This window comes from Eretmochelys imbricata, chromosome 1 (genome assembly GCF_965152235.1).
Source record: "Eretmochelys imbricata isolate rEreImb1 chromosome 1, rEreImb1.hap1, whole genome shotgun sequence".
NCBI classification, from domain to species: Eukaryota; Metazoa; Chordata; order Testudines; family Cheloniidae; genus Eretmochelys; species Eretmochelys imbricata.
Window position 1 is genome coordinate 249513544 of NC_135572.1, and position 24416 is coordinate 249537959.

The window sequence follows — 24416 nt, forward strand, 5'->3', positions numbered from 1 at the left end:
ATATAGATTTGTTGCTTTGGTGGCTCTTTCATTTACAGACGTACTGGTCGACGATCTCTGTGCACTTTTTACACTTGACAAAGCAGCACCAGTGGAACTTGCAGTGACAGCGCTCTACCTGGATGCTCTTGAATTGGTCATAGCCCCGGCCACAACACATCAGCTCACAGCCATCCATGCCCTCTGAGGTCTTGTTACACAGCCGGCCCTGAGTGCCCAGTGAGCCAGTGGTCTCATTGCGCAGGCAATAGTCAGGGCTGGGGTCAATGTAGACCAGGTCCTCCTGCGTAGGTGAGTTGAAGCGGTTGTTTACCAGCTCCAGCTTGCCTTTGCGACTGATCCTCATGGCAGCTGCACTGTCATACTTCTCCTTCAGCAGGTCACCCACCTTGCGGAAGTCTGCCAGCTGCAACCAGCAGGTCTTGAGGCTGCAGGAACCTGAAACGCCATGGCACTTGCAAGCCACATCTGCCAGCTTGTACACAGCCTGCAGAAAGAGCAGATGGAATCAGACAAGAGCCGCATTAACCTCTATAGCACTGGGAACTGACATAATTGTGCTGAGTTCCTCTTCCTTGCGTACTTATCCTGACCATCCACCCAGTTCTCTCTCTCCCCAGAACAGACACAATCCTGCTATTGGAAATGCTCCCCAGTCTTCTGGACTAACGTACTACATCCACGTCCCCTCAAAGCCCATAGCAATCAATGCAACAAAACACCTGAGAACTTGTAAATTTCCTATAGGTAAAACAGGTCAATGATGCTATAGTTCTAGCATTATATCCATATCTTCTTGAAATAAATCCATGCACCCAGGCTCTTTTGCTCTATCCCCATTCAAGAGCTTTGTTCACTCGAAATACAATTTCTGGAGGAGTCACTCTCTGTCAAAGAGGAACACCTGGGATTGTAATAATGGTGTGAAAAATTAACTGATTCACACCAAGCATGTACAAGCAAGGCATTCGCTCGCCAAGGACAATTCATGTTGCTTCAATGTGTCACCATTCTGTGTACTGAGAATAATAACTGCATAGGATTTACAAATCTAAGTGCAACTTTTGCACCACTGAGTTATTCCTCTACACCAAAATAATCCCTCAGGGCTTGACTACACAACAGGGACTATGGTGGCATAGCCAAACTCAACCATAGTATAGACGCAGCATACAGCGACAGAAGGGGTTTTTCTGTCATTAGATAATCCACTTCCCTGAGTGGTAGTAGCTAGGTCAACAGAAGCATTCTTCATTGGGAGTAAGGTTGGCATAGCTACAGCATGATTTTTTCATACCGCTAAGCAATGTAGATATATCAATCTACATTTTAAGTGTTGACCAGGCTTCAGTTTCCTCATCTAGTGTCACGGTATGGCTGGCCTAAAATTTAAACATTTAAAAAACAACCACGAGTTTTCAGAGCTTCATTTTCGGAGTGCACAACTTGAGCAACTTTGAGCCTGATTTTCAGATATCAATGGGCACAGTACCTCTGAAAATCCAGCTCAAAGTATTTCAAGTTGGACACCCACAATTAATTATTGCTTTTGAAAAATTTAGCCCTGTGTGTGTTAATCTCTCAAAAGCATGTGTGGAGATGATGTGAGGGAGAAGAGTCATGTTTCTTCTTATCCTAATAAGGAGAGAGACAGACATTAAAAAACCACAAGAACAGAAAAACTCAAAATCAGTGGTGAAAAAACTAAACAGGTTGAGTTTGTTCGTTACACTGAACAGAACTGTATAAGTGAAACCAATCTCTCAACTACTTTAGAGATTCCACAGGACTGCTGCTAAAACTACTAGTGACTAGGTGTATAAAAGGCACCTAAGGCCTAATACGGCTGACAGCTAGTAGAGATTCTGCTTTAGCTCAAGTGGTAAATCCCTTGGGGTCCAGTCCAACTCTCAAAGAAGACAATGCTCTGAGCCCTCAGAGATGTGGGGCTTTAGTTCCATTCCTCTGTGTGTGATTTACTGGTAATTGCCCTTCATAGTGTAACATAACAGCTACAGATCTGAAACCTCTGGACTTGCCTTGGATTGGACTATAACTGTGCGACACCAACCACATTGCTACCTAAAAATCCCTGTACTGTACAAGACTGAACTACACTTGAATTTTCAGAGCACCAGACATTTCCTATATCCTAACTGACTTGCCTGCCTGCTTGTTATACATTTGTGTTAGCACTTCTTGGTTATTGTTGGGTCAAATCCCAAACTACTCATGCCTCTGTTGCCCTTGCATATGTTTTTATAAAGTAGTTTGTTTCTTCCTAATCCTTGGCTTTGTTCCTTTAGGAAAACATTGCAACTTGATCCCCCTCAGTTAATGTCATGGGACCTTCAGCGTTTACTCTGACTTGGGTTTAAATGGCCAATTCTCAAAACATCTGGGTAATGATTATGCTGTGGAATGTGTATGCTACCAGTACTCACAAGCCCCTAAGGAGAAGTAAGCCTGGTCCCACTTTGCTTAGATACACAGTCCCCCATTTATTAACTGTGGGAGTCACCACTGCATTTATCGCAAAATGACTCTCCCTTTCTCTGTCCCTTAGCTGCTGGGATGGAGAGAGGGTGGGAGGAATTGTAGGTTCTTTACTGGCTAAGCTAGGATCAAGGTGAAGAATAACAGACCCCACATGAAGCTGTAAAGACTGGGTCTGATCAATGGCCCTGCCACAGAATCAGTCTGAAAGTACATTTAATGGAAAGGTATAAAGCCCCCATTCCACAAGCCCAAGTTCCTTTCTGATTCCTCTCTCATAAGAAGGGGGATGGGAAGAGAATTAATGGAGAATTCCTATGTGGTTAACTAGATGGCCCCCTCCGAGCCTCACCTGGCACTGGATGGAGTGACTGATGATTGAGGCCTGCTGACTGGGTAAACAGTGTGGAAGGACAGACTGCCAAAGTCTGAGAGACAGGGAGATAGATAAGAAATGAGGGGAATAAGAGAGGGAAATGGAGATCAAGTGGAGAAAAAGACTGATGGAAGGAAAGGACATGTTGAGATAACAGTCAAAGACAAACAAACGAGGGCAATAAAGCCAGAAGCCAGTACCTCAGAAACTCCAGAGTGGAGTGGAGAGGTGATGGGGTCAAGACTATGTCTGAAACAGAAAAGAACATTGTTCTCTTCATATCCCCACCCCGACCCTCCAGCTCCTCCCCATTAACCTGGCTAGGGGAAAATTCCCCCTCCACCATCAGAGCTCCACCCACAAACCAGCATTAGAGAGAACTCTCTCGCACAAGAACTCTATCTCTGAACCAAGATGGGACGATATGGCAAAACTCAGCCCAGAAACCAGAGGGAAAAAATTTCTCCCCTCAATTCAAACTCTGTCTAGAAACCAGAAGACAGAAATCACACTCTCACCTGAAAATCAGAATGGGGGTAGAACTTGAAGGCCACTTGCCAGTGACCACTGGTCCCTCAGAGAAGGGTACTGCATATGGCCAGGTGAGCCATGCTGTGTTTTTTCATATGATCCCTACCCTTCTGACCCTCTCATGTTAGCTTTCCCTTCCTTTCTGTCTCTATTTACAAATATATGGAGTGCCATGATCCCATATTGCTTCATATTCCCAAGCACAAAACCCTTAACGTGAAAACTTAGCACAATATAGAGATTTACCGCTGTGTGAGTAAGTCACAGGTGTAGGGAGGCATGCTGGACTCTATGGACTGGACTTCATGGACTGCCACTCTGTGCATTGGCAGTACACCAGGCTCAAGCACAGGAAGCTATTCTTCTTGCTCTCTAATTGTTCATGTTCAGCTTCATCAGCTAGAAATGGAGTTCCCAGCCTTGAAAGGAGAAACCTCTGTGTGTGTGCGTGTGAGAGAGAGAGAGAGAGAGAGAGAGACACTTTCTGCCTCATTGGGTCTGATTGTGTCATTCTCCTCTAGGCTGCTTACCTGCAGCTTTCAGTCACTCACTGTAGTGAGCAGTATATTAATGGATCATTGTCCTGGAGACAGACTCCACATTCAACAGCAGTCCCTAGAGGCTACACTTTTGTTTTAATTTTTCACCTAGTTATCTCACCTCTTCCCACACCACCTCCATTTGGAAGAAACATGTCAGATGCTTGTTCCAAGGAAGAAACTCATGGGAATTAGTGGCAACCCCTCATCACTAGAATTCAGCCCAGCCAAATATATCTCTTAGCTCAAACACAGTCGCTTTTAGGCTATGTCTACACTACAGACTTCACAGTGGCAAAGTTGTACCACTGCAGCTGCACTGCTGTAAGGTCTCCTGTGTAGCCACTCTATGCTGACAGGAGAGAGCTCTCCCACTGCATAATTAAACCACCCCACGCCCTGAGCAGCCGTAGCTATGTCGGCGGGAGAGTGTCTCCCAGCAATATAGCACTATCCATACCAGCACTTTTGTATGTGAAACTTATGTCGGTCAGGAGGGTGTTTTTTTCACATCCCTGACCGACAAACCCCTGACCGTCAAAGTTTTACCAATAAAAGTGCTAGTGTAGTCATAGCATTAGAGTGAGATGTAAGATCATGCTCTTTTCTATATTTAAGACCAGAAGGGATGATATAGTCTGACCTCCTGCATAACACAGGCCATAGAATTTCACCCAGTGATTCCCATATCAGGTCCAATAATAGGTAGCTGATCTTCAGCATATCTTTTAGGAAGACACCTAGTCTTGATTTAAAGACTCCAACTTTTGAAGAATGCAATATATCCCTGGGTAAAGCCTTTGTTCAGGCTAGCCGCTAGCTGCAGACCATGAAATCTCCTAACCCTTAAAGCACTATCTACAAATTCAGCCATAACCATAAACATGTACAAAACAGCAACCCAAACACAGTTAAAATGTGATTGTGTCTAGTACTGAAGACAAGACCTGACTGTTTTAAGCCAGGTCCCTGTACCATGATACAACCCAGCTCTGTACAAAGCTATAACACTGTTTGAGGTTGTGACACAGTTAGATTCCTGTTCACATGACAAGACAGAACTGGATTTTAACCATGTTGTAGACAAACGTCTACTAATTTGATCCCTTCACATAGCATTATTGTAGTCTAGATGAACCCCTAGTCTACTGGCTGCTATTTGCTATGTTTGATCCTAATACTAGTGAGAATAATTAAACATTTACGTGGTTGTTTAATGAAAAAACTGCAGCAGCCTCTCCAAAGAAAGGGCAGTTATAATCCAAGCTCCTCAGCTCTTCGAAGAATAAAGAAATGTTAGGTGCCAGAGCTGTCAGTCTGCTGCCTTTCACCAACTGTAATTTTACCTCAAAATTGGTTTTCCAAAAGGAGTGATCAGGAATGCAAAAGCCCATAGCAGTACGCTAACATCTCTGCTTATGACACATCATGATTCCACAATCAAGAAAGAGAACAACTCTGGCTAAAAGACTGTCCAAGTTCAGTGGCAAAGTGAAAGCAGCAATTAGAAATAAAAAAGCAATATATAACAAATGGAAAAGGGGAGAAATAGATGGCAATCAACATAAATTAGAAGTTATGAAGTGCAGAATATTGATAAGGGAAGCTTAAGACATCAAGGAAAAATCCATGTCTGGCACAGCTAAGGACAATAATGAGTTTTTTTAATATATCAGGAACAAAAGAAATCCTCATAATGATATAGACCTGTTACTAACTAGAGAGAGTAAAATTATTAATAATGATGAAAAGGCGGAAGTGTTTAATAAATATTTCTGATATGTATTTGGAAAGAAGCAGGATGATTTACACATATCACAGGATAGGTAAGTATCTTCTAATCCATTAGTAACTGATGAGGATACTGAACATCTACTAAGCATTTTTAAATCAACAAGCCTGAATAACTTGCACCCAAAAATCCTAAAGCTGGCTGAGGAAATCTCTGTTCATAGATACTAAGGTCAGAAGGGACCATTATGATCATCTAGTCTGACCTCCTGCACAATGCAGGCCACAGAATCTCACCCACCCACGCCCATGAAAAACCTCACCTATGTCTGAGCTATTGAAGTCCTCAAATTGTGGCCCTCTGATGTTCATTTTCAATAACTTTGGAATACTGGGGAAATTTCAGAAAACTGGAAGAGAGCTAATGTTATGCCAATATTCAAAAAGGGCAAGTGGGATGACCTGGGTAACTATAAGGTAGATTAGCTGGACATTAGTCCCAGGCAAAATAATGGAAAAATCGATACAGAATTCCATTGATAGAGAATTAAAGAATAGGAATACAATTAGTGCCAGTCAACTCAAATTAGAAATAAAGCACAAAATTTTAACAGTGAGGGTTATTAACCATTGGAACAAATTACCAAGGGAAGTGGTGGATTCTCAATCTTCTGATGTCTCCAGATCAAGATTGGATGCCTTTCTGGAAGACGTGCATTAGCCAAACACAAGTTATGTTTCAGTCAGCCAAAGGTTATTGGGCTTAGTACAGGGATAACTGGGTGAAATGTAATGCTCTGACAGACTGGATGATCTAAATGTCCCTTCTGGCCTGAAACTCTATGAATCTATGAATGACACAGGTGAAAGAAAATTCAGTGTGTCACAGGAATGCGCCCCCCCCCAGCCCCGCCTGCCAACAAGGTCCCACTTTGGCAACCCCAGTAAGATTGCGTGTTGGGAAGAAAAACTGACTGAGGCTCAAATCCCCAAATGTGCCAGGGCAATACAAAATTGATTTAACAGGGCTGAGTCCATGGCATCCAGCACACAAAAGGCTTTGGACACACCTTTGGAGATCCTCACTGGCCCTAATTCACTTACTGGCCAGAGAAAACTCCAGTAGAACCTCAAAGATACGAACACCAGGGTTACGGACTTACCTCTCTACTGGACACCCTGTGAAACCAGAAGTCCTCAATCAGGCAGCAGAGCAGACAGAAAAAAAGCAAATACTTTACTGTCTCAGTGCTTCAGCCGTTGGGGGGTTGGCGCAGCAGCTGCAGTGTCGTGGGGGTCAGGGCTCCAGAGCGGGGGCTTGGGGCTTCTGGGGCTCAGGGCTTTAGGCCGGGGGGAGTGCTGGGGCTCAGGGCTTCAGCCCCATGGCTCCGTTCCCAGCGTCAGCCCCACAGGGGATGTCGGGGATTGGGTCTTCAGTCCTAATTGGGCTCCGCTCCTAGTTTCAGTGGCGGGGCAGGGGGGAGGGCTTGGGGCTTTAGCTATGTGGGGAGTGCCGTTTCAGCCCCAGCGCTCTCCCCATAGCTAAAGCCCTGAGCCCTGGTGGCACACCTGCCTCCCCTGGCTGAAACTGGGAGCAAAGTTGTGGGGCTGATGCCCCAAACCCCGGCACACACACACCCCCACAAGGCTGAAGCCAGGCATGAAGCCGCAAGTGCCCCCCGGCAGTAAACAGGAGCAGACTTGTGGGCTGAAGCCCTGATCCCCAGTGCCCCCCACAGGGCTGAAGCTGGAACAGAGCCTCAGGGCTGAAGCCCCAGGCCCCAGCCCTTCCCCCAGGTCTAAAGCCCTGAGCCCTGGTACTCCCAGGGAGCAGAAGCCCTGAGCCCCCTGCTGGGAGCCCTGGCAGCCCCTAGGGCCAGAAGCCCCAACCTCCCACTCCCCCCAACCCTGAACCCTGACACCCTCACCCCTCCATCCAACCCTCCGGCTGCAGCCCCATCTCCCCCATGGCTGAAGTCCGCAACGTCTTGTTCAGAGTTACGGACAACCTCCATTCCCGAGGCAAGGCATCTATAACTCTGAAGTTCTACTGTAGGTGCCAAACTGATCTTGACTGTAGGATTCACAAAGAAATGGTGAAACTAGGACCCTGCACCATACCAAGGGAGTTACTGGTTTATCCTCTGGCCCACAGTTGACTGACTAATACTGTTCCTCATCACCACCCATGAATGACTTGACACCCAAACACACAATGAGTTCTTGATCTGCCTCTGCTCCAACCAAAAGGAAAGGGCCAGCATCCAGCTTACCCTACGACCAGCCTCGTTGTTCTGCAAATTCATGAGTGTGCGAGCCTGCTCCTCCGACCCCTTCGCGTAGTTCTTCTCCCTCTCCCTGGCATCCACAAACTCCTTGGCGAAACGGTAGCCATACTCCACATTATCCCCACAGCCACCCCATAGCCAGTCTCGGGGCAAGTCCTTGGGACGAGCTGTCCGGCTGCAGCCACAGGTGGAAAGCTCTCCTTCGCGGCATGCACGGCTGATGGCGTTCACCACCCCTGCAGCACTAACGGCATAGGTGAAGGCGGTCTCTCGACTACCTGGGAGAGCAGGAGGAGGAGAAGATTAACAGAAGACAAACCTCCTTTGATAAATACAACACCCTCATGGGGAGTCCAAATAGCACACGACTATTGGGTGTAAGCCCAATAGCACACGACATTGAAAATTAGGTTGAGAAAAGGATGGGATAATGTATTGTAAGGAACAATTCTGCACTGGCAGATAGGAGATGAACAGGAAGGGTAATTCAAATAGGAGCTGTTCATAACATAGGTTTGCATTCCTCACTTTGCTTGTATTTAAGGAGTCCATCCACAAGACTCTGACTATAATAGTTTTAGTGTAGTCAGTACCAATAGCAAACTTGGCTCTCTGACATACCTGGGCTGGGACTGGGATCTCTTTTATGGCCTGAGGTTGTTTCCTGGTAATGATATACACAGTGAAAAATAAAACATTTAATACTCTCATTTTGGGAGGAGGTGTATTTCTGGAGAAGCTGTCAGTGAAAGGTTATTATTAATTTTATTATTTATTATTTGTATTCCAATAGTGCTTGCCCAGTTAAGCACCGTGGAAGTGAAAGTCCTCTATTTACAGAAGAGACAGCAACAGCCCAAGCTTCCCCCCACATGGATCCATCACACAAGGAACTATGCCAGTCTAACTATAACCATACCAGTATTATTGTTAAAACTTTCCCATATAGACAAGGCCTATATTAACTGGTCGATAACTTTCTTGTTTAGACAAGGTCTTAGTGTCAATGGAACTGAGGAAGTGAGGAATACCTGTCCTCTAGGAACTTCCCTGCTTTGAGGTTTCCACCTTCCTCTGCTCAAATTATATATCTTAACTGTATTGTCTGTCCAGTTTAGATTGTAATGCCTTGGGGCATGGATCATAGCTCCATTTGTGTATTGTACTGCATGGACAAGAATGTCAGCACTCAATATAAAAATAAGGAACTGAACTGAGACACTCCTAGTCTTGCATGTATGTCACCAAACAGCCTTCAGGTGATACAGAGAATGATTACCTGAGCTTCATTTGAACCAGCAACCTAAGTATGAAGAGTTACAGATCCAAAGTACTAGTACCAAATCCCAATATCAAACGGCCCACTAATTTTCTCAGCTGAATTAGGTCTGGTCTACACCTAAAACTTAGTTCACCCTAGCTACGTTGCTCAGGGATGTGAAAAATTCACGCCGAGAGACATAGGCTATGTCTACACTGCTCTCTCCTGCCAGCAAAATAAAACCACCTCTAAGGAAAGGCAGTAGCTTTGTCAAAGGGAGAGCATCTCCCACTGACAAAGTGCTGTCCACACCGGGACTTTTTCTTATCAAAACTTTTGTTGGTATGGGGTGTGTTCTTTTCACACCCCTGACTGACAAAAGTTTTAATGACAAAAGTGCAATGTAGACCCAGCCTTAGCTAAGTCCACCTAAGAACTAGTGTAGACACCACTAGGTGGATGGAAACATTATTTCATTGACCTAACTACAGTCTCTTAAGGAGGTGGAGTTACTACAGCGATGGAAAAACCCCTTCCATCACTATAGCAAGTGTCTACACTATGGCACTACGATTGTAGTTCTTATAGTGAGATATACCCTGAGAGTATCACCAAAAATGGATATTTTAAGAATACATTGTAAATCATGCGTCAGGCCTCCTCCGCAGGACTGAGCTGGTGCTTTGGGTGTCCTCTTTTTCCAATTTGCACATCCTGAGAAACTGTCATTATTAGCAACTTATCACCAGTTTACAGAGTAGCAACTTATCACCAGTTTAGTGGTTAACGATCCAAGACAAAGGCAGCACTGTGAGGGGTACCACCCTCGCATAGAGTGGTTTGTTGGGGAAATTTTCTAGTGAAATGCAAACAAGGAGAGGACATACCATATAAAGAGAACTCCCATGAAACCCAGTGGTACAGTCATCTGTGACATTTTCTGGGGGACTATGGGAGAGTAGGAATGATTCACAGAATCACTTTTTCTTATGGCAAAGTGAGATGTGCTATTATGTCTGGCTTTTGTTTTTCTACTTAGTTCAACATAGCATGTCAACTGCTGTTATTGCATTGATTTCCTTGTTTCAGAAGGAGAGGAGGAATAGCTACTAAATAACCTGTGAAAGAGGTCCACCCTCCATCAGATAAGTATTTGTATGAATGTATAGCAGCCGTGCTGCAGCATATTTATGCCACAATGAACGTGTGCTGTGTGCAGCATCCACGCTGTAATGTATCTGAGTTAAGCCTTATCCATACTGGTATAGTTAAAGTGGTACAACCCCTGTTAGTGCGGACGCAGTTATACTAGTATAAAAATGCTTATACAAGTGGAGTGAGAGAAAGTGGGTGAGGTAATATGTTTTATTGGACCAACTTCTGTTGGTGAAAGAGACACGCTTTTGAGCTACAAAGAGCTCTTCTTCAGGTCTCTCTAATAACCTGGGACCAGCATGGCTACAACAACACTGCAATATACAGTAGCCGTGTCGGTCTCAGAATATTAGAGAGACAAGGTGGGTGAGGTAATATCTTGTATACGACCAACTTCTGTTGGTGAAAGAGACAAGTTTTCAAGCTTACACAGAATTGAAGAAGAGCTCTGAGTAAGCGCCAACACTTGTTGGTCCACTAAAACATATTACCTCACACACCTCGTCTCTCTAATATACAGGTATAGTTCATTCCTATACAGAGAGGGGAATAAGCTACACTGATATAAGGCACTTTTATATCAGTTATAATTATATCCACACTAGGGGTTTTACCAGGTACAGTGAAAGCTGTTTCTTCCAGCATTTCACCAACCAGAAAGATCTATAAACTGGCATTTCTGATCTTCATTGAAATTCCAGTTTATAGTCCAGCTGGCGCGAGATCAGCAGTGGATTGGGGTGCAGGAGGGAGTGTGGAGCGCAGGCTCTGGAAAGGAGTTTGGGTGCGGGAGGGGGCTCGGGGCAGCGGGGTTGGGGCACACAGTGCCGGATCCAGGGGGCACTCACCTCGGGCGGCTCCCCACAAGCAGAGACCTGTCCTGGCTGCTCCTAGGAGGAGGCACAGCAGGCGGCCCTGCATGCTGCCCCTGTCCTGCCCTGAGAACTAGCTCCACAGCTCCCATTGGCTGGGAACTGCGGCCAACCCCTAGGAGCAGCTGGGACAGGTCAGCGCGTGCGGGGAGCTGCCCGAGGTGAGTGCCCCCTGGATCTGGGATCCCGCGCCCCAACCCGCTGCCCCGAGCCCCCTCCTAGAACCCACACACCACAGCCTCTCCCGCATCCCAGCCCCACACCCCCTCCCACATGCAAATTCACTCCCTCTTAGTTAACCAGCATTTTTCACTTACCCACACCCCCTATTCCCCCAACATGCTGGATAAAACAGCTTTTACTGTATAACTATATCAGTAAAAAAAAAAAAATCACACCTCTAACTAACATAATTATACTGGTACAAAATCTGTAGACCAGGCTTTACAGCATGTTCAGCTGAGGAGTCTGACAGCACCAGTGCCCTGGGCACACCTACTTGATGTATATTTAAGAACCATGTCCTGAAAGTATAAAGTAGACATAAACCTAAATTGCAAAATTCAAATCTGGATTTCAAACCAATTGAAGTTTGGGGGTGCTTGGACCTACAGTTTTGGTACACCCAAAATCAGTCATGAAGTTGCGATCAGGTTTAGACCAGAGTTATCTCTAGTACAAAGCAAATATGTAGATCTTTCTATCAAGGTTTTTGTAAGGTGCGGCACAGTGGTATCTGAACACATGTAGGTGCATTGATATCACCCCTTTCAAGTGCCCTTCATTACAATGGCTATCCCTCATTTCAGACCCAAATTTACTCCTGTTCCACACAGACATGGAGTCATGTCACATGTTTATAAGTTATTTTCATTAAAAGTGAGCAAACATGAACAGAGGTTACAGAAAATGTTATTTGGACTAATGCAATAAATCCCACAGCATTTGAAGCCTCCTGTTTTTATATCTCCCATTCTCCATCTGCATGCCAAGGCCACCTAAGAACTGTGATTGTCTGTGCAGCATTTGCTCTATGTTCTGTTCCCAGGTTCTCTCTGCTTCCCCAAGTGTTTAAGGTCTGTCTTCTGAGTAACATTAGCAAATGGAGTGCTCCAGAATCTTCTCTGTGGACTCTACTGCCCTCCAGTGTCCACGGCACAATCAAAGCGGTGGGAATAAACCAGGGGGATATTGGGATGTGATAAGACAGGCTGCAGGCATCAATTGTGAAAATGCTAACTTGAGCTTTAGACTCTCCTTTCTGGACTCAAAGGTGAGCCAATCCCAGCAACTCTTTTCAAGGGGATTGCCTGGAAAGGAAGGAGAGGCAGACCTGAACTTGGTGGAAGAGTGAGGCAAAAAAGATAATGAGAGCTGGTTAAAAAGTGTATTTCTAAATTTTTATGATGAAAAAGTGTCGTTTTTTTATTGCAGAAAATGTTTGTTTTTCTTACATTTTCCAATTTTGACAATTACTATAACAAATATTAAATATTAAAATTATTTTGGTTTTTCCCTTTCTCTCCCTTTCACCCCTCTTTCCTTTTCTCCCCCTTTCCTTTTTCCATGTCACCACTGAAAAGAAAGGCGGGGAGAAAGGAAGGAAAATCAACTCAAAACTCAGACATTTTTCATGGAACATATCATTTTTCAACCAGCTCTAGAAATTACAGGGCTAAACTGGATAACTTGGGATGGCCCAGTCAGGAGAGAATGACTGGATTGGGGTGGGAACAGAATATGGTTTCCTCTCAGAAGATACTCCCAGTAGAAAATACTTTACATTACATTATACGTTTCTTTATCCTCCCCTTTAAGAAATACAGCCTGAGGAATGTATGAAATCTCTATTACAGTGCATGGACCAATTTCTGAAGGGTAATTTCTGTACCTCAGTGATCAGACATTGCTCTTTGCCAGACCAGAGACTAGACTAGACCAAAACCTGTAACAATGCTCAAAGAAACACAGTCACTTAGAAAAACAAATATAACTCAACCAGTTAAAGTGCTACACATCCCTGAACAAAATCTGCATGCTAGCAGACTGCCTTACCACTGTAAAATATACAAAACTAAGGCAGACTTACTAAACATAGACCAAAGCTAAGTCTACACTACCACTTATGTTGGCAAAACCTATGTTGCTTAGAAGTGTGAGTGACATAAATTATGTCACCCTCCTGAGTGACATAAATTATGCTGGCATAAGTAGTAGTGTGCACAGTGCTATGTCGGAGGGAGGTTCTCCCGCCAACATAGCTACCGCTGCTTGTTGGGGATGGATTAATTATGTCAAGGGCAGAGTGGCTATATAAGATATCTTACAGCACCACAGCTGCATCAGTACAGCTGCGCTGATGTAAGCTCTCTAGTGTAGACATAGCTCAAGTAACCGTAAACTAGGGCCTACCATTCTAAGCTGTGGCCAAACTGTGCTTGGTGTTGTCTTACGAGGGTGAGGGGAAAAGCTGTTTTCACATAACGGATGCACTTCTTGGATTTTGGTGCTTATGGGCAGCCCCCAGCATAACCTAGAGCAGTGCGTGGGGCATCTTTAATTTATGCCCTGATTGCTGGCTGACAGACCAGAACTGTTGGAGCACTCTGGCCAGACCCTCATTCTCCCACTACTTATCCCTTCTCCTCTCCCCAGACTTTGGGCTTGGCTACACTTACATTTTATAGCGCCCTAACTTGCTGGCTCAGGGTGTGAGAAATCACCCCCCTGAGCGCAGCAAGTCAGAGCGCTTTAAAGCGCTAGTGTAAACTGGCTCCGAGCACTGGGGGCCGTGCTCCCAGCGCTCGGAGCTAATCCCCTCGTGGAGGTGGGTTACCAGGAGCGCTGGGAGAGCTCTCTCCCAGCGCTCGCGCACGACCGCGCTCACACTTCAAAGCGCTGCCGCGGGAGCACTCCCACGACAGCGCTTTGAAGTTTCCAGTGTAGCCATGCCCTCTGACATACTCTGTGCCACCACTGCGGATATTCCCCAGTGAGGAAATTCTTCTGGTTTCCAGCTTCTTTATGCCACAGGAACAGCATAAAGGAACCAGGCTGCAAAACAGAATTGAAGCCTACAGGTTACAAATGGGATAAAAGCACAGTACAAACTCGGAGAAGAATGACTTTACACCAACATGCTACAGAAGAGATTGAAATGGCTTGATTTCTACCCCAGTATCAAAAACACATTTCCTCAAATTATTGGAAATTACAGAAGACATTTAATAAAAAAATAAATTCAGAAGAACTGTGCCTGAGCCTAGGAGAAAAGAGGCAGCAGCAATAATGTCACCCGGTGTAGCAGCTTGTCACTGACAAAGGGCAAATCCACACTCCCTCTTAAGTCGATCTAACTTACCTAGCTCCGGGGTGTGAAAAAGACACACACACACACACACACACACACCCTGAGCAATGCAAGTTACAGCACCCTAAGCACTGACCACACCAGTGCTATGTCAGGAGGAAATGCTCTCCCACCAACATAGTTTCCACCTCTGTGAGAGGTGGAGTAATTATGCCAACAGGAGCGCGCTCTCCCCTCGGCATAGAGCGTCTTCACCAGACATGCTCCAGCCACACAGCTGCATTAGTGCAACTATGCTAATGTAAGTGTACTGTAGCGTAGACCTGACCTCAGTAATAGACAATAATGATGAATTATCGTAAAACTCATGACACTGTGAAGCCCAGTCCTGTGCAAGAGAGACCTCAGATTTATAGATCTGTAAATTTGTGCAACACCTACATCACTTTTCTTGCCATTCTAGAGTTTTCAGTTTGTATCTGAGTGTGCTCCCTCGTGAGAATATACTTCCCATTGAACCAGGAACGAGGTACAGAAGGGACGGGTTCAAATATCTGTATTAGAAGTTAAGTTTTTAAATGGTGGACACATCACAAACTATGTCCTCACCAGCCACCACCCCACACACACCACTAGACACACATGCACACCACCACACATAAACACACCCTCTCTACCACAGACACCCACCACCACCCATACCATAACTACCAGAAACATCTACACCAATACTGGCACCAGACACCCAGCACCACACACACCATAGACATCAGAGACACCTACCATCACACCCACACAGGCCACCACTGTTTTACCACCAAAACCAAAGAGTGGGCAAAGTTACCAAGATCATTGTAATTGAAAGGGTGGAGAGAGGGCCTTTCTCTGTTTCTACCCCTTCTCCATTATCCATTTTGGCTCCTTCTCCCCAGTAACCCCCACCCTCCCTGTGTCCTCTATTCATCCCTTGACCCCCTTTTCCTTCACCTCCGGCCCTTGCTTCCCTTTCATTCACTCTGATTCCCCACCCTGGTTTGGACTTGTCTCTTAACTCATGGACAAGACTGTGATGGATGGAGAAGTACTGAAGGGGAAGGGAATCTGTCTCTACATGGGACACTTTCCGAGCCTTTGTTCCTGTGGAATTGCTGTAACTTCTTCTGGGAGCCAAAATTTACCCCAAGCTTTGGATCTAGCTGAGCAATGCCCACCAAGGGCCCATACAAACTAAGGGGTGCGGCAGGGGGGTAGTTCCTGTTATTGTCTTACAGAGCTCCATCCTCCAATGCGTCCCTTCATGGTGGATTCACTTTTCATTCTTTGGAGGGCAGATGTTAATGTTTTAGGTTCCTGTCCATCCACCTGTCCTGTTTCCCACCCAGTGACTCAAGAACATAAGAACGGCCATACTGGGTCAGACCAATGGTCCATCTAGCCCAGTCTTCTGACAGTGGCCAGTGCCAGGTGCTTCAGAGGTAATGACCAAAACAGGAAAATTATTGAGTGATCCATGCCCATCCCTTGTCATCCAGTCCCTACTTCTGGGAGTTGGAGATTTAGGGACACCTGGAGCATGCAGTTGTCACCCTGACCATCTTGGCTAATAGCTATTGATGGCCCTGTCCTCCATGAATTTGTCATCTCTCTCTCTGTCTCTAGCTACACCAGATATACTTTGGACCTTGGCAACATCCCCTCACTCGGTGTGGGAGGCTGAAAGTATGAGTCAGGGAGGGGGAATCAGAAGGGCTGTGTCCGGAAGAGGCCGAGGAATGTGACAGGGATGGACGGCGAGAGAGAATCCGCCCGGGCTTGACAGGGTTGGCAATCTGCAGGCTCCGCGACGGTGACCAACCCTCCAGCGCGGTGTCCGACCTGAGTCTGTAAACGCAAAGCTCCGCTAGCAGCCCCTGCGCTCTGCAGCCGCGGGTCGGAGCCTGCTGCTCCCAGGGCCTGCTTCAGAGCAGAGACACACGGGCTGCTCTCGGCGGCAGGGAGAAGCTAAAGCTGCATTTATTGCTCCCCCTGCCGCGTCCAAGGGAGCCTAGCTAGCAGTCTCCTCTCCCGTGGGTGCTGAAGGCCGAGGATTCACGCCATGCCCCATTAACTGGTATCCCTGAGCCCATAATTCGGGGGGGGGGGGGTTAGTGCTGCCTGGGTCATTCAATAGTAAATAATTGGCGGTGGGGGTGGGGGTGGGAAGCGTCCTGACTAAAGGGGCGGGATGGTGGGGGGTGGCCTACGACCATTCACACCTTCTCTTTATTGTCCCGGCGGTCGGACACATCAAACCGAGCCCGGATTTCTCAGTGCCTTGCCATGGGAGGATTGCATTTCAAAAGGAGCGGGGACAATGTCGCCGGTCACACCTCGATTCAAGCGCGGCGATGGCCCGTCAATGCGCCTCTTACCGCCGGCGGGGTAGGAATTGTCCCAACCTCCCTCCCAGGTAAACAAGGGCCCCCACGCCAGGGAGTCCCCCTCTCCCCGCTTTGCAGGGCTGCGCCCCCTGTAACCGGGGGGCTCTGGAGAGGTTAACCTGGATCGGCGGGTACTGCTTTTGTCTTCGTCCCTCGCCACCCCCTCAATCAATAAACACAATCAAAAACCTCCCCCCAGCTAAACCCCAGCTCCGCATTAAGGCGTGCAATGGGCTAGGGGAGGCCCTCGAGGCCGGTGCCCCCGGCCAAGCGCAGACAGAGAGAGGTGGCCTTGCCGGACGTGACGGGTTATGCGCTCCCTGCTCAGCGCATCGCAGGAAACCAGGTCACTTCGTTCAATGGGGGTTTCGAGCCTGCGCTAACGGGCGGCCCTGCGTCTAAATGTGTATTTGAACAGATCAGCCTTGATCTGCATCGCCCTGAGTATACGCAACAGCCTCCCAGGCCCCCACTCCCCATCCTCCCTCTGCTGCCACCTCTGACCGGCCCCTTACCTATTTTCATTACCCTGCCAAAGACAGAGACGTTGTCCACTGTGCTGCAGTTCCACCTCCTCTGCCGAAACTGGTACTGACACTCCTTGATGGCATTTTTGGCCCCTTCTCCGATGTACACCATGTGTTCCTGGTAGAGCTGGCAGAGTTTCCTCTGGCCTGGGGAGAGCCCGGGGAGCTGGCTGCACACAGGCTGGGCTCCTATAATGTACATCTCAGGTCTCTGAACTGGGTTCATAGCCAAAGACCTGGAACGAGAAAAACATCAAAAAAAAAAAAAAAAAAGAGGGTGGGGGAGAGACCAAAAAAATAATCAGCGAGTTCCGATCTCGAAGTGTCTCCACGCCGAAGAGGGCGTCCGTGACAGCACCTTCCTGCCAGCCCAGGGCTGAGGCTGGGGGCAGATCTCTGATAGGGCTCTCCAGGATGCTAATCTTTTCCAAGGCTTTGGCAGGAACAAACACAGCGCGTTTGTAACCTGAGTTAAAACATAGAGAGGCACTCGGGATGGGGAAGGGGGTGGACTGAGGCTTTGCAAAAAGGAGTGAACCCGTTTCCATGAACTGCCAATAAGCGCTGCCTCCAACTCGGGAAATTTTCCTCTGTCTAGGAGAGGGGTTTGTCGAGAGTTGGACAATTAATAGGAAACCCTTAACGATCCTTTTCGCATGGGCTTTACCGCAGAGGGGCAATCATCCGAGATCCCTGAAATTCTCTCAAGCAGAATGGGTGGGGAAGGGACGTGTGTTTCTTTCCAAGGTGTGTGGGGGGGGCGGATCTGGAGATTTCTTGCAGGTACAGCAAGAAAACCACGAAACCCGTCGATTTCCACTCGAATATGGGCACAAAGCCCCTGGAGCGCGGGGGAAGAGCAGCCCGGACTCCCCTCGCGGGCTGCAAAGTCCCGCTTCCCTACAGAGCCCAGGGGGAGGTCGTGACACTGGAAAATCACCCGCACCCCAAAGGAGGGCAACGAATGGAAAGGCGTGACTGGAGACTCACCACCAGGAATTCGCGTCCGCCAGGAGCTGGGTGCAGCTGCAGAGGAGAGCGAGGGTGAGCAGCAGGCTCGTCCCAGTCATAGTGCGCTTTTCCCGGCTCCGGCGCCCTTGGAAGAGCCCTTGAAGCGACAGTCTCCAAGACAAGGCTCCCTGCAAAACGAAGAGAACCCCCAGAGAGGGGCCTGAGTCCAACGGGCGTGCGGGGATCACATCAGGGTCCTGCTCCGGGGAAGCCGGGCGCCCCCTCCCACTTCTCTCTGCTCCAAAGCTCTCCGAGCGGGACCCCTTGCGCACAGCCGGCCCTGCCTGCAGACCCCTCCCCCGCCCTGCTCCCTTCCCCAGTGACCGGCCGGCAGCACTCAGGGACCTGCAGGGCTTTTATGAGTGTCCATCTGCCTTTGATTGGTCCGCACGCCAGGGTCCCTGGGAATGCACAACACTTCCAGGCTTTGTCAGCTAGTGACACTCGGGGAGGGAAGAGCCCTGCAAAGGGACGGGCAAGGGAGTGTGAGGAGAGAGAACAGGAAGGGACAGCGTGAGCGGGGAGAGGGTGCACTGGAGAGAAGAAAGAGGAGAGGAAAGGAAAGGAAAGCAGCAGCCCCCCCCCGCCCCATGTTTTTAACATAGCTACCGTTACACCCCCACCCCTTCTTTACGTAGGGTGCAATCCAGCCCTCCCCACCTAGCCAGCCGCCGAGAGATCTTCCAGGAATGAGGACAACTAGGAGAGCCTGCAAAGCAAAGGGCAAAACAGAGCCGCTAATGGGGCTAACGCCGGTGGGAGAAGAGTGGATCATGCAGTCCCCTCTTCATCGGGTCTTTCTCCTCCCTGCCTCAAGCAAGACCCCTCCAGCGGTCGAACAGAAGGCCTGGGGGTTGTAATAACCCCAGAGGGAAAGACCTGGCCTGATGAAGCTCTTTCTGAGACACAGGAGTCACTGGGGCAAAGGGTCTGATCCCAACCCAGGCTGACTGCAAAGGAGCCGGCTGCTGGCTAAACCTCTGTTCCAGAAGTGGATGGGGCAGAGCTCGATCTGACAGTGGAAACCTGCATCCCTTCACCCAGCCCAAACTCACTGACCTTCAGTGTGAAGCTCTGCAGAGAGGGGTCGGGATGGGCAGGACAGCACCTAAAGGGCACCCATATCTAAGCTCCCCCCCCCATCCCAAGGATGCCTCTCCCCTTGACGTTCATATCCTCCAGCGATAATACCCCCACAAATACAGAGTGACAACCCCTGGGAAATCTACTCTGTCCCAGGCACCAGCCATGCAGAAATGCACCCCGGAGGCAATACCCCTGGCCCCAGGCACGCAACTGTCTCTTCTTTCTATCGGCCCCCCTCATTGAATCCGAGAGTCTCTCCAAGTTACTTAGCCCCAGCCCGAGAGGTGGGGATCTAGAGACAGCCCCCTCCTCACGGTATTTCTTCCTCGGCTCTCTGTTGCTGGGGGAGGGCGCACAGGCAGGTGTGTGGGGTTGGCAGGGGGCAGATCAAAGGGAGAAACTCGCTCCTTCCCCTTTGTCATGCAGAGCCGCTTCGGAAATGATCTGGCCTCTACAGCAGCAAATGAACAGTCGTGTCCCCCCCCCCACCTCCCGAAAATAGTCCTCCCCTTCAAAAGGACCCCATATAATACCCCCCAATCCCGTTCCCCCAGGGCAGGAGGTCTGTGAATGCACTGGCTGGAGCAGATAGAGATGGAGCAGAGATAGGGCTGGCACCAGAGCCTAATGACTTTATAGGGGGGAGGAGGGGAGCCGGTCCGGAGAAGAGAAGCGAGAGAACAGCTTCAAAGGCTCCTCTTGTCCAAACATCCTTCGCCATCCCCTGCTCAACCCCACCGGGCAGCTCTGCGGCAAGAATAACCAGACAGATCCTCACCCGCTCCCAGCTCAACTCACTCCCCAGGTAGCCAAGGCAAACACCCCCCCACACACACACACACACACTCCTGTCCGCTCATCGGCCCAGCTCGCCGCTCCCACTGCCCCCCATTCCCCCCCCAACACACTAACAGACCTGCTAACAAATCCCTCTCCCCCTCCGCCATCTCGCATCGGGGAGGAAACCAGCCATCTGGTCACGCCACCCCAGACACCCTCTGCCTCATTCCACACACTGTCTCAGCCAGCTAGCCCGCCCTCCATTCGCGCTTCTCTATCCCTTCCCGGCTTCAGGGGAGGACACCCGCAGGCATCCTCCTCTCCCGGCCTGCCGTCTCCAGAGGAGCCCAGGGGGCGGTGGTTCTGCTGCAGTGAGTTTGAAAGGTCAGCCTGCCGCTCCCCTCCAGTGACTGTCAAGTTGTGCCAGAAACATGTACCTTCCAAGCTCTGCCAGTTACCTGCCTTTCACACAGCCTCATAAACACCAGCAGGGCCATTAATCACCAGACTCAGCAGTTCATTCCACCCAAGGGTTTTTGGTGGGCGGTTGAACCCAAATTCCTATCGCCTGCTACGGTGAAGTTGTTGTGTTTGTTTGTACCCGGCTTGGCCTCCTCCACAGTCCAGATGTGTTCTACCTGCAGCTGGTGACCTGTCTCACCTGGCAGGCAGATGTGAGACTGCCAGCGCCAGAATTAGCCCCAGGACAAAAAGGCCTTGTGTGACCTAGATCGCTGAAGAGAGGCAAGCACAGTAGGATCCATGGCTGAAGAAAACAGAACTAGATTATTCACATCTTATACCTCTTCCCTCCTCCTACTTGTGTGTGTTGGAGGGGCTGTGGGTGTGGAGGTGTTTTTCAAGACTGTTTTTGTCAGTGATGGCAGAACAGACAGTTTCTCTTTGCCAGCCTGGGGAGGAAGGAAGTTGTGTGGGGGTGGATGGTTTTTCCATGACAAACGATGAATCTGCACAGAGGTGGTGTGATGTCACCCAAAGGTTTCCAGACAGCCTCAGGTATATGAGCCCGTCTTCCTTAGTGGAGGAGAGACTGCCGATTGTAAGTGAAGCTCCCCCTTAACAACAGAGACAGGAGGGGAGAACTTTAAAAAAAAGACCGATAAGGGAAAAAACAAGGATTTGTACCATGCTGTAGTAAATAAATGACTCATGCTGGGACAGGAGTAACTGTCAGTTTACTCACAGCCAGCACTCCCTATAGAGCCCTGTGCTAGAAGAATCTGGGAGTGGAGTAAGCTGTCAGCTTCTCACAAGCCATCCTCTTGATTCTTCCTGATAAGAATGTGGGAATGGAGTAGTATGAACCTCTGTGAATAAGTGTAGGTGTGCGGAGCCATAGAAATCCAAGGCACAACCGTGGAGCTGCTTACCACAGGCTTCATCTGTGACTTTGGGCCTGTGGCTTAATCTTTTGCACAGTAGAACTGTGAGGCTTAACTCATGAAAGTTTGTAAAGTCTTTGAATAGATGTACAAAGTATTCGTTATTAATTAAGGTTTCAGAGTAGCAGCTGTGTTAGTCTGTATTCACAAAAAGAAAAGGAGTACTTGTGGGAGCTTAGAGACTAACAAATTTATTTGAGCATAAGCTTTCGTGAGCTACAGCTCAAAAGTGAGCTGTAGCTCACGAAAGCTTATGCTCAAATAAATTTGTTAGTCTCTAAGCTCCCACAAGTACTCCTTTTCTTATTATTAATTAAATAATTGTTAATTGAGAAAAGTTTTAACAGAGCTGATGGTGACATATCACAGTGAAATATCCTGCAATTTGCCAGCAGCATCTCAATGAGTAGTAGCTGACAGCAAAGCAAAGCAAAGCAAAGCAGTGATCTCATTTTGAAGCATAGGAACATAGAAATTGCCATACTGGATCAGAGCACTGGTCCAGAGTCCAATATCCTGTCACCGACAGTGGACAGCACCAAATGTTTCAGAGAAAAGTGCAAGAAACCCTGCAACAGGATTCCAGGTGGATTCTGCTGCTAATGACTGTCATTGTAGTGTGGTAATCTCTGTGGAGTTAAAATGTGAATTGTGAAAGTGATTCCCTCTTCAGATCCCACAGATAACTTCTTTAGTGATTGTGTTTATGGCCTCAGCTAAAGTGCTAATAGCAGGTGAGGTTTTGTTGAATAGCTCAGCCTAGGCAAGCAGCTCCCAAACTGTGGCCTGCAGAGAAGTTGGGTGGTGGTCTGTAAAGAGCTGTTAGGTCACATTGTGCTATTTGACTTCCTTACTGCCATCTGCTTCTAAAGATGTCCCTAGGGCCTTTACCGCAAACTTCCTTTAAGAATCTTGTACTACATTTTTTAAACCTGCATTTCTAAAGCTGGCCCCTATATTAATATTTAGGTACTCGCAAAAGTGCCCTGATTTTCAGAGGGACCAAATATGGTTTGACCTAAATTTAGGCATCCTAGTTTGAACATTGTAGCCTTATTTCATTCAATATGATCTATCAAAGATCCATCACCACTTTCCTATTATTGGTGCATTTGCATGAGGGATGTTGCATGATTGCAACTAGAAGAAGGGTGTCCATAAGAAAATCTGCTAAGATTTGATATACTAAAAGTTGAATCCTGACCCAGGTGACATTGAAATCAGACCTGACAAATCCGAAAAGCTACCTCTACAATCTTCTGATCCTTGCTTTTCACTTGCAGGAGGCGGGTCCCAGTGTGATACTTTATCAAGTGTTGTAAACAAAGCACTGAAAAAAGTTTTAAGTCTCTTTCTGCTGCAACTTGTGTGATTATCATTCCTGCTTCTTGTTCAGTTTCCTCCAGACTGGGCGGGACTGGACACACATTCCTCCCTTTGCAGTCAGAGCTCCTTTCAAGCTCCTGTTTATTCTCACAACTTGACTCTGGAGCAATTCCTATTTCTAATTGCTCACAATGTCCAATGCATCCAGGAACATTTACTGCTGTCTAGATGGATCCTTCCTCCCAGTAGAGGCATGAGCCCACTTATTCATCAGGAGAAAAAAAAAAAAAGATTCATGTAAGCAGAGCCTCAGGAAACCAAGAGGCAACAAGGGTTCCATTACTGGGAAAAAGTGCCTCACCTGTTAGCCCAAAAGGGGAGCTCAGGGTCCATTGTCTGGCAGTAGTACTTCATGTATCCATAAGGAGTGCTCTGAGTTCTGTGTCTGTAGAGAGGATTCCTAGGTTCTGTTAAGAGAGGCACCACAGATGGCCCTAGAGCCATAGGCTCCAGCAGCCAGACCTATTTTTACTGCCATTTTAGCTAAGGACTCAAGTCTTGTTCCTGCCATCAATTCAGCTGAACGGATGTTAGAACCAGTGGAGAGGTTTTTTTTAAGTTTCCCAAGGCCAAAGTGTCTCCACGAGCCAGAATTTTAAATCACCTTTTATTCCTCCACCTTATGTTGGGCTGTACTCTTCATCCAACGTTGCTGAAGTTGAAGTCTTCAGCTATTATTACTGAACTTCCAACTCCTTGGGCCTAAGTGGATTCTCCTTGATAAATCTTTCAAAAGCTAAGTTTGTTGTTTTGTGTTTTCTTTAATTATTATTAACTGAACAGCAACCAGAGCTGATTGCATTATTTCAGCTCCAGCTGGGGTTTTACCAAGGTATTATAAAAATCTGTTGAAAATATTCCCAGACACAGATCCTCCATGTCTGGCTGTCTTGTGGCGTTCTCTGCCTTGTTAAATTGCTTCTCCACACAACCTCTCCATTTCCAGAGAAAGGGACTATTATTCTTGCCAGATTCCTCCAGCTCACACTGCTTCTTGTCTCCTTTGGTACTTGTGCACTGTAGTATTTTATCTTTTTAAGTGCTCATATGCTACCTTTTTCTGCATCTCAGAACTTGTCAGCCCCTCTGGCACATCCACATTTCCTTTCCTTGTTACCTTGCTGCTACTTTAACCTTCTGCTTTTCCATACTTCCTCTGGTCAGTGTTATTTAGTCTCACTGTCATTAAGGTCAGATACAGTCCAGAAAGTGCCAAGATATACCTGCCAGTCTCAGCAGACCCT

At 47.6% G+C, this 24416-nt stretch overlaps 1 protein-coding gene across 1 annotated transcript; it reads right to left on the reverse strand.

The window, feature by feature from the left end:
- Nucleotides 1–28: 28 nt before the first annotated feature.
- Nucleotides 29–18591, reverse strand: WNT5B (Wnt family member 5B). The gene is made up of 4 exons (XM_077807504.1): nt 18497–18591; nt 17495–17742; nt 7947–8239; nt 29–487 (listed from the first exon to the last, which is right to left on the reverse strand). Exons 1-4 carry the CDS (start codon nt 18574–18576, stop codon nt 29–31), a joined length of 1080 nt encoding a protein of 359 aa, XP_077663630.1. The 5' UTR covers nt 18577–18591.
- Between the last annotated feature and the right edge of the window lie 5825 nt (nt 18592–24416).

What these genes read in the sequence shown, in the direction of transcription:
- WNT5B (XM_077807504.1), bottom strand. Translation starts at nt 18,576, where the DNA reads ATGACTGGGACGAGCCTGCTGCTCACCCTCGCTCTCCTCTGCAGCTGC. An exon ending in TGGCAGGGTAATGAAAATAG is followed by an intron (nt 8,240 to 17,494) that starts GTAAGGGGCCGG and finishes CTGCTCTCCCAG; the next exon opens with GTAGTCGAGAGACCGCCTTC. An exon ending in ACAACGAGGCTGGTCGTAGG is followed by an intron (nt 488 to 7,946) that starts GTAAGCTGGATG and finishes CTCTTTCTGCAG; the next exon opens with GCTGTGTACAAGCTGGCAGA.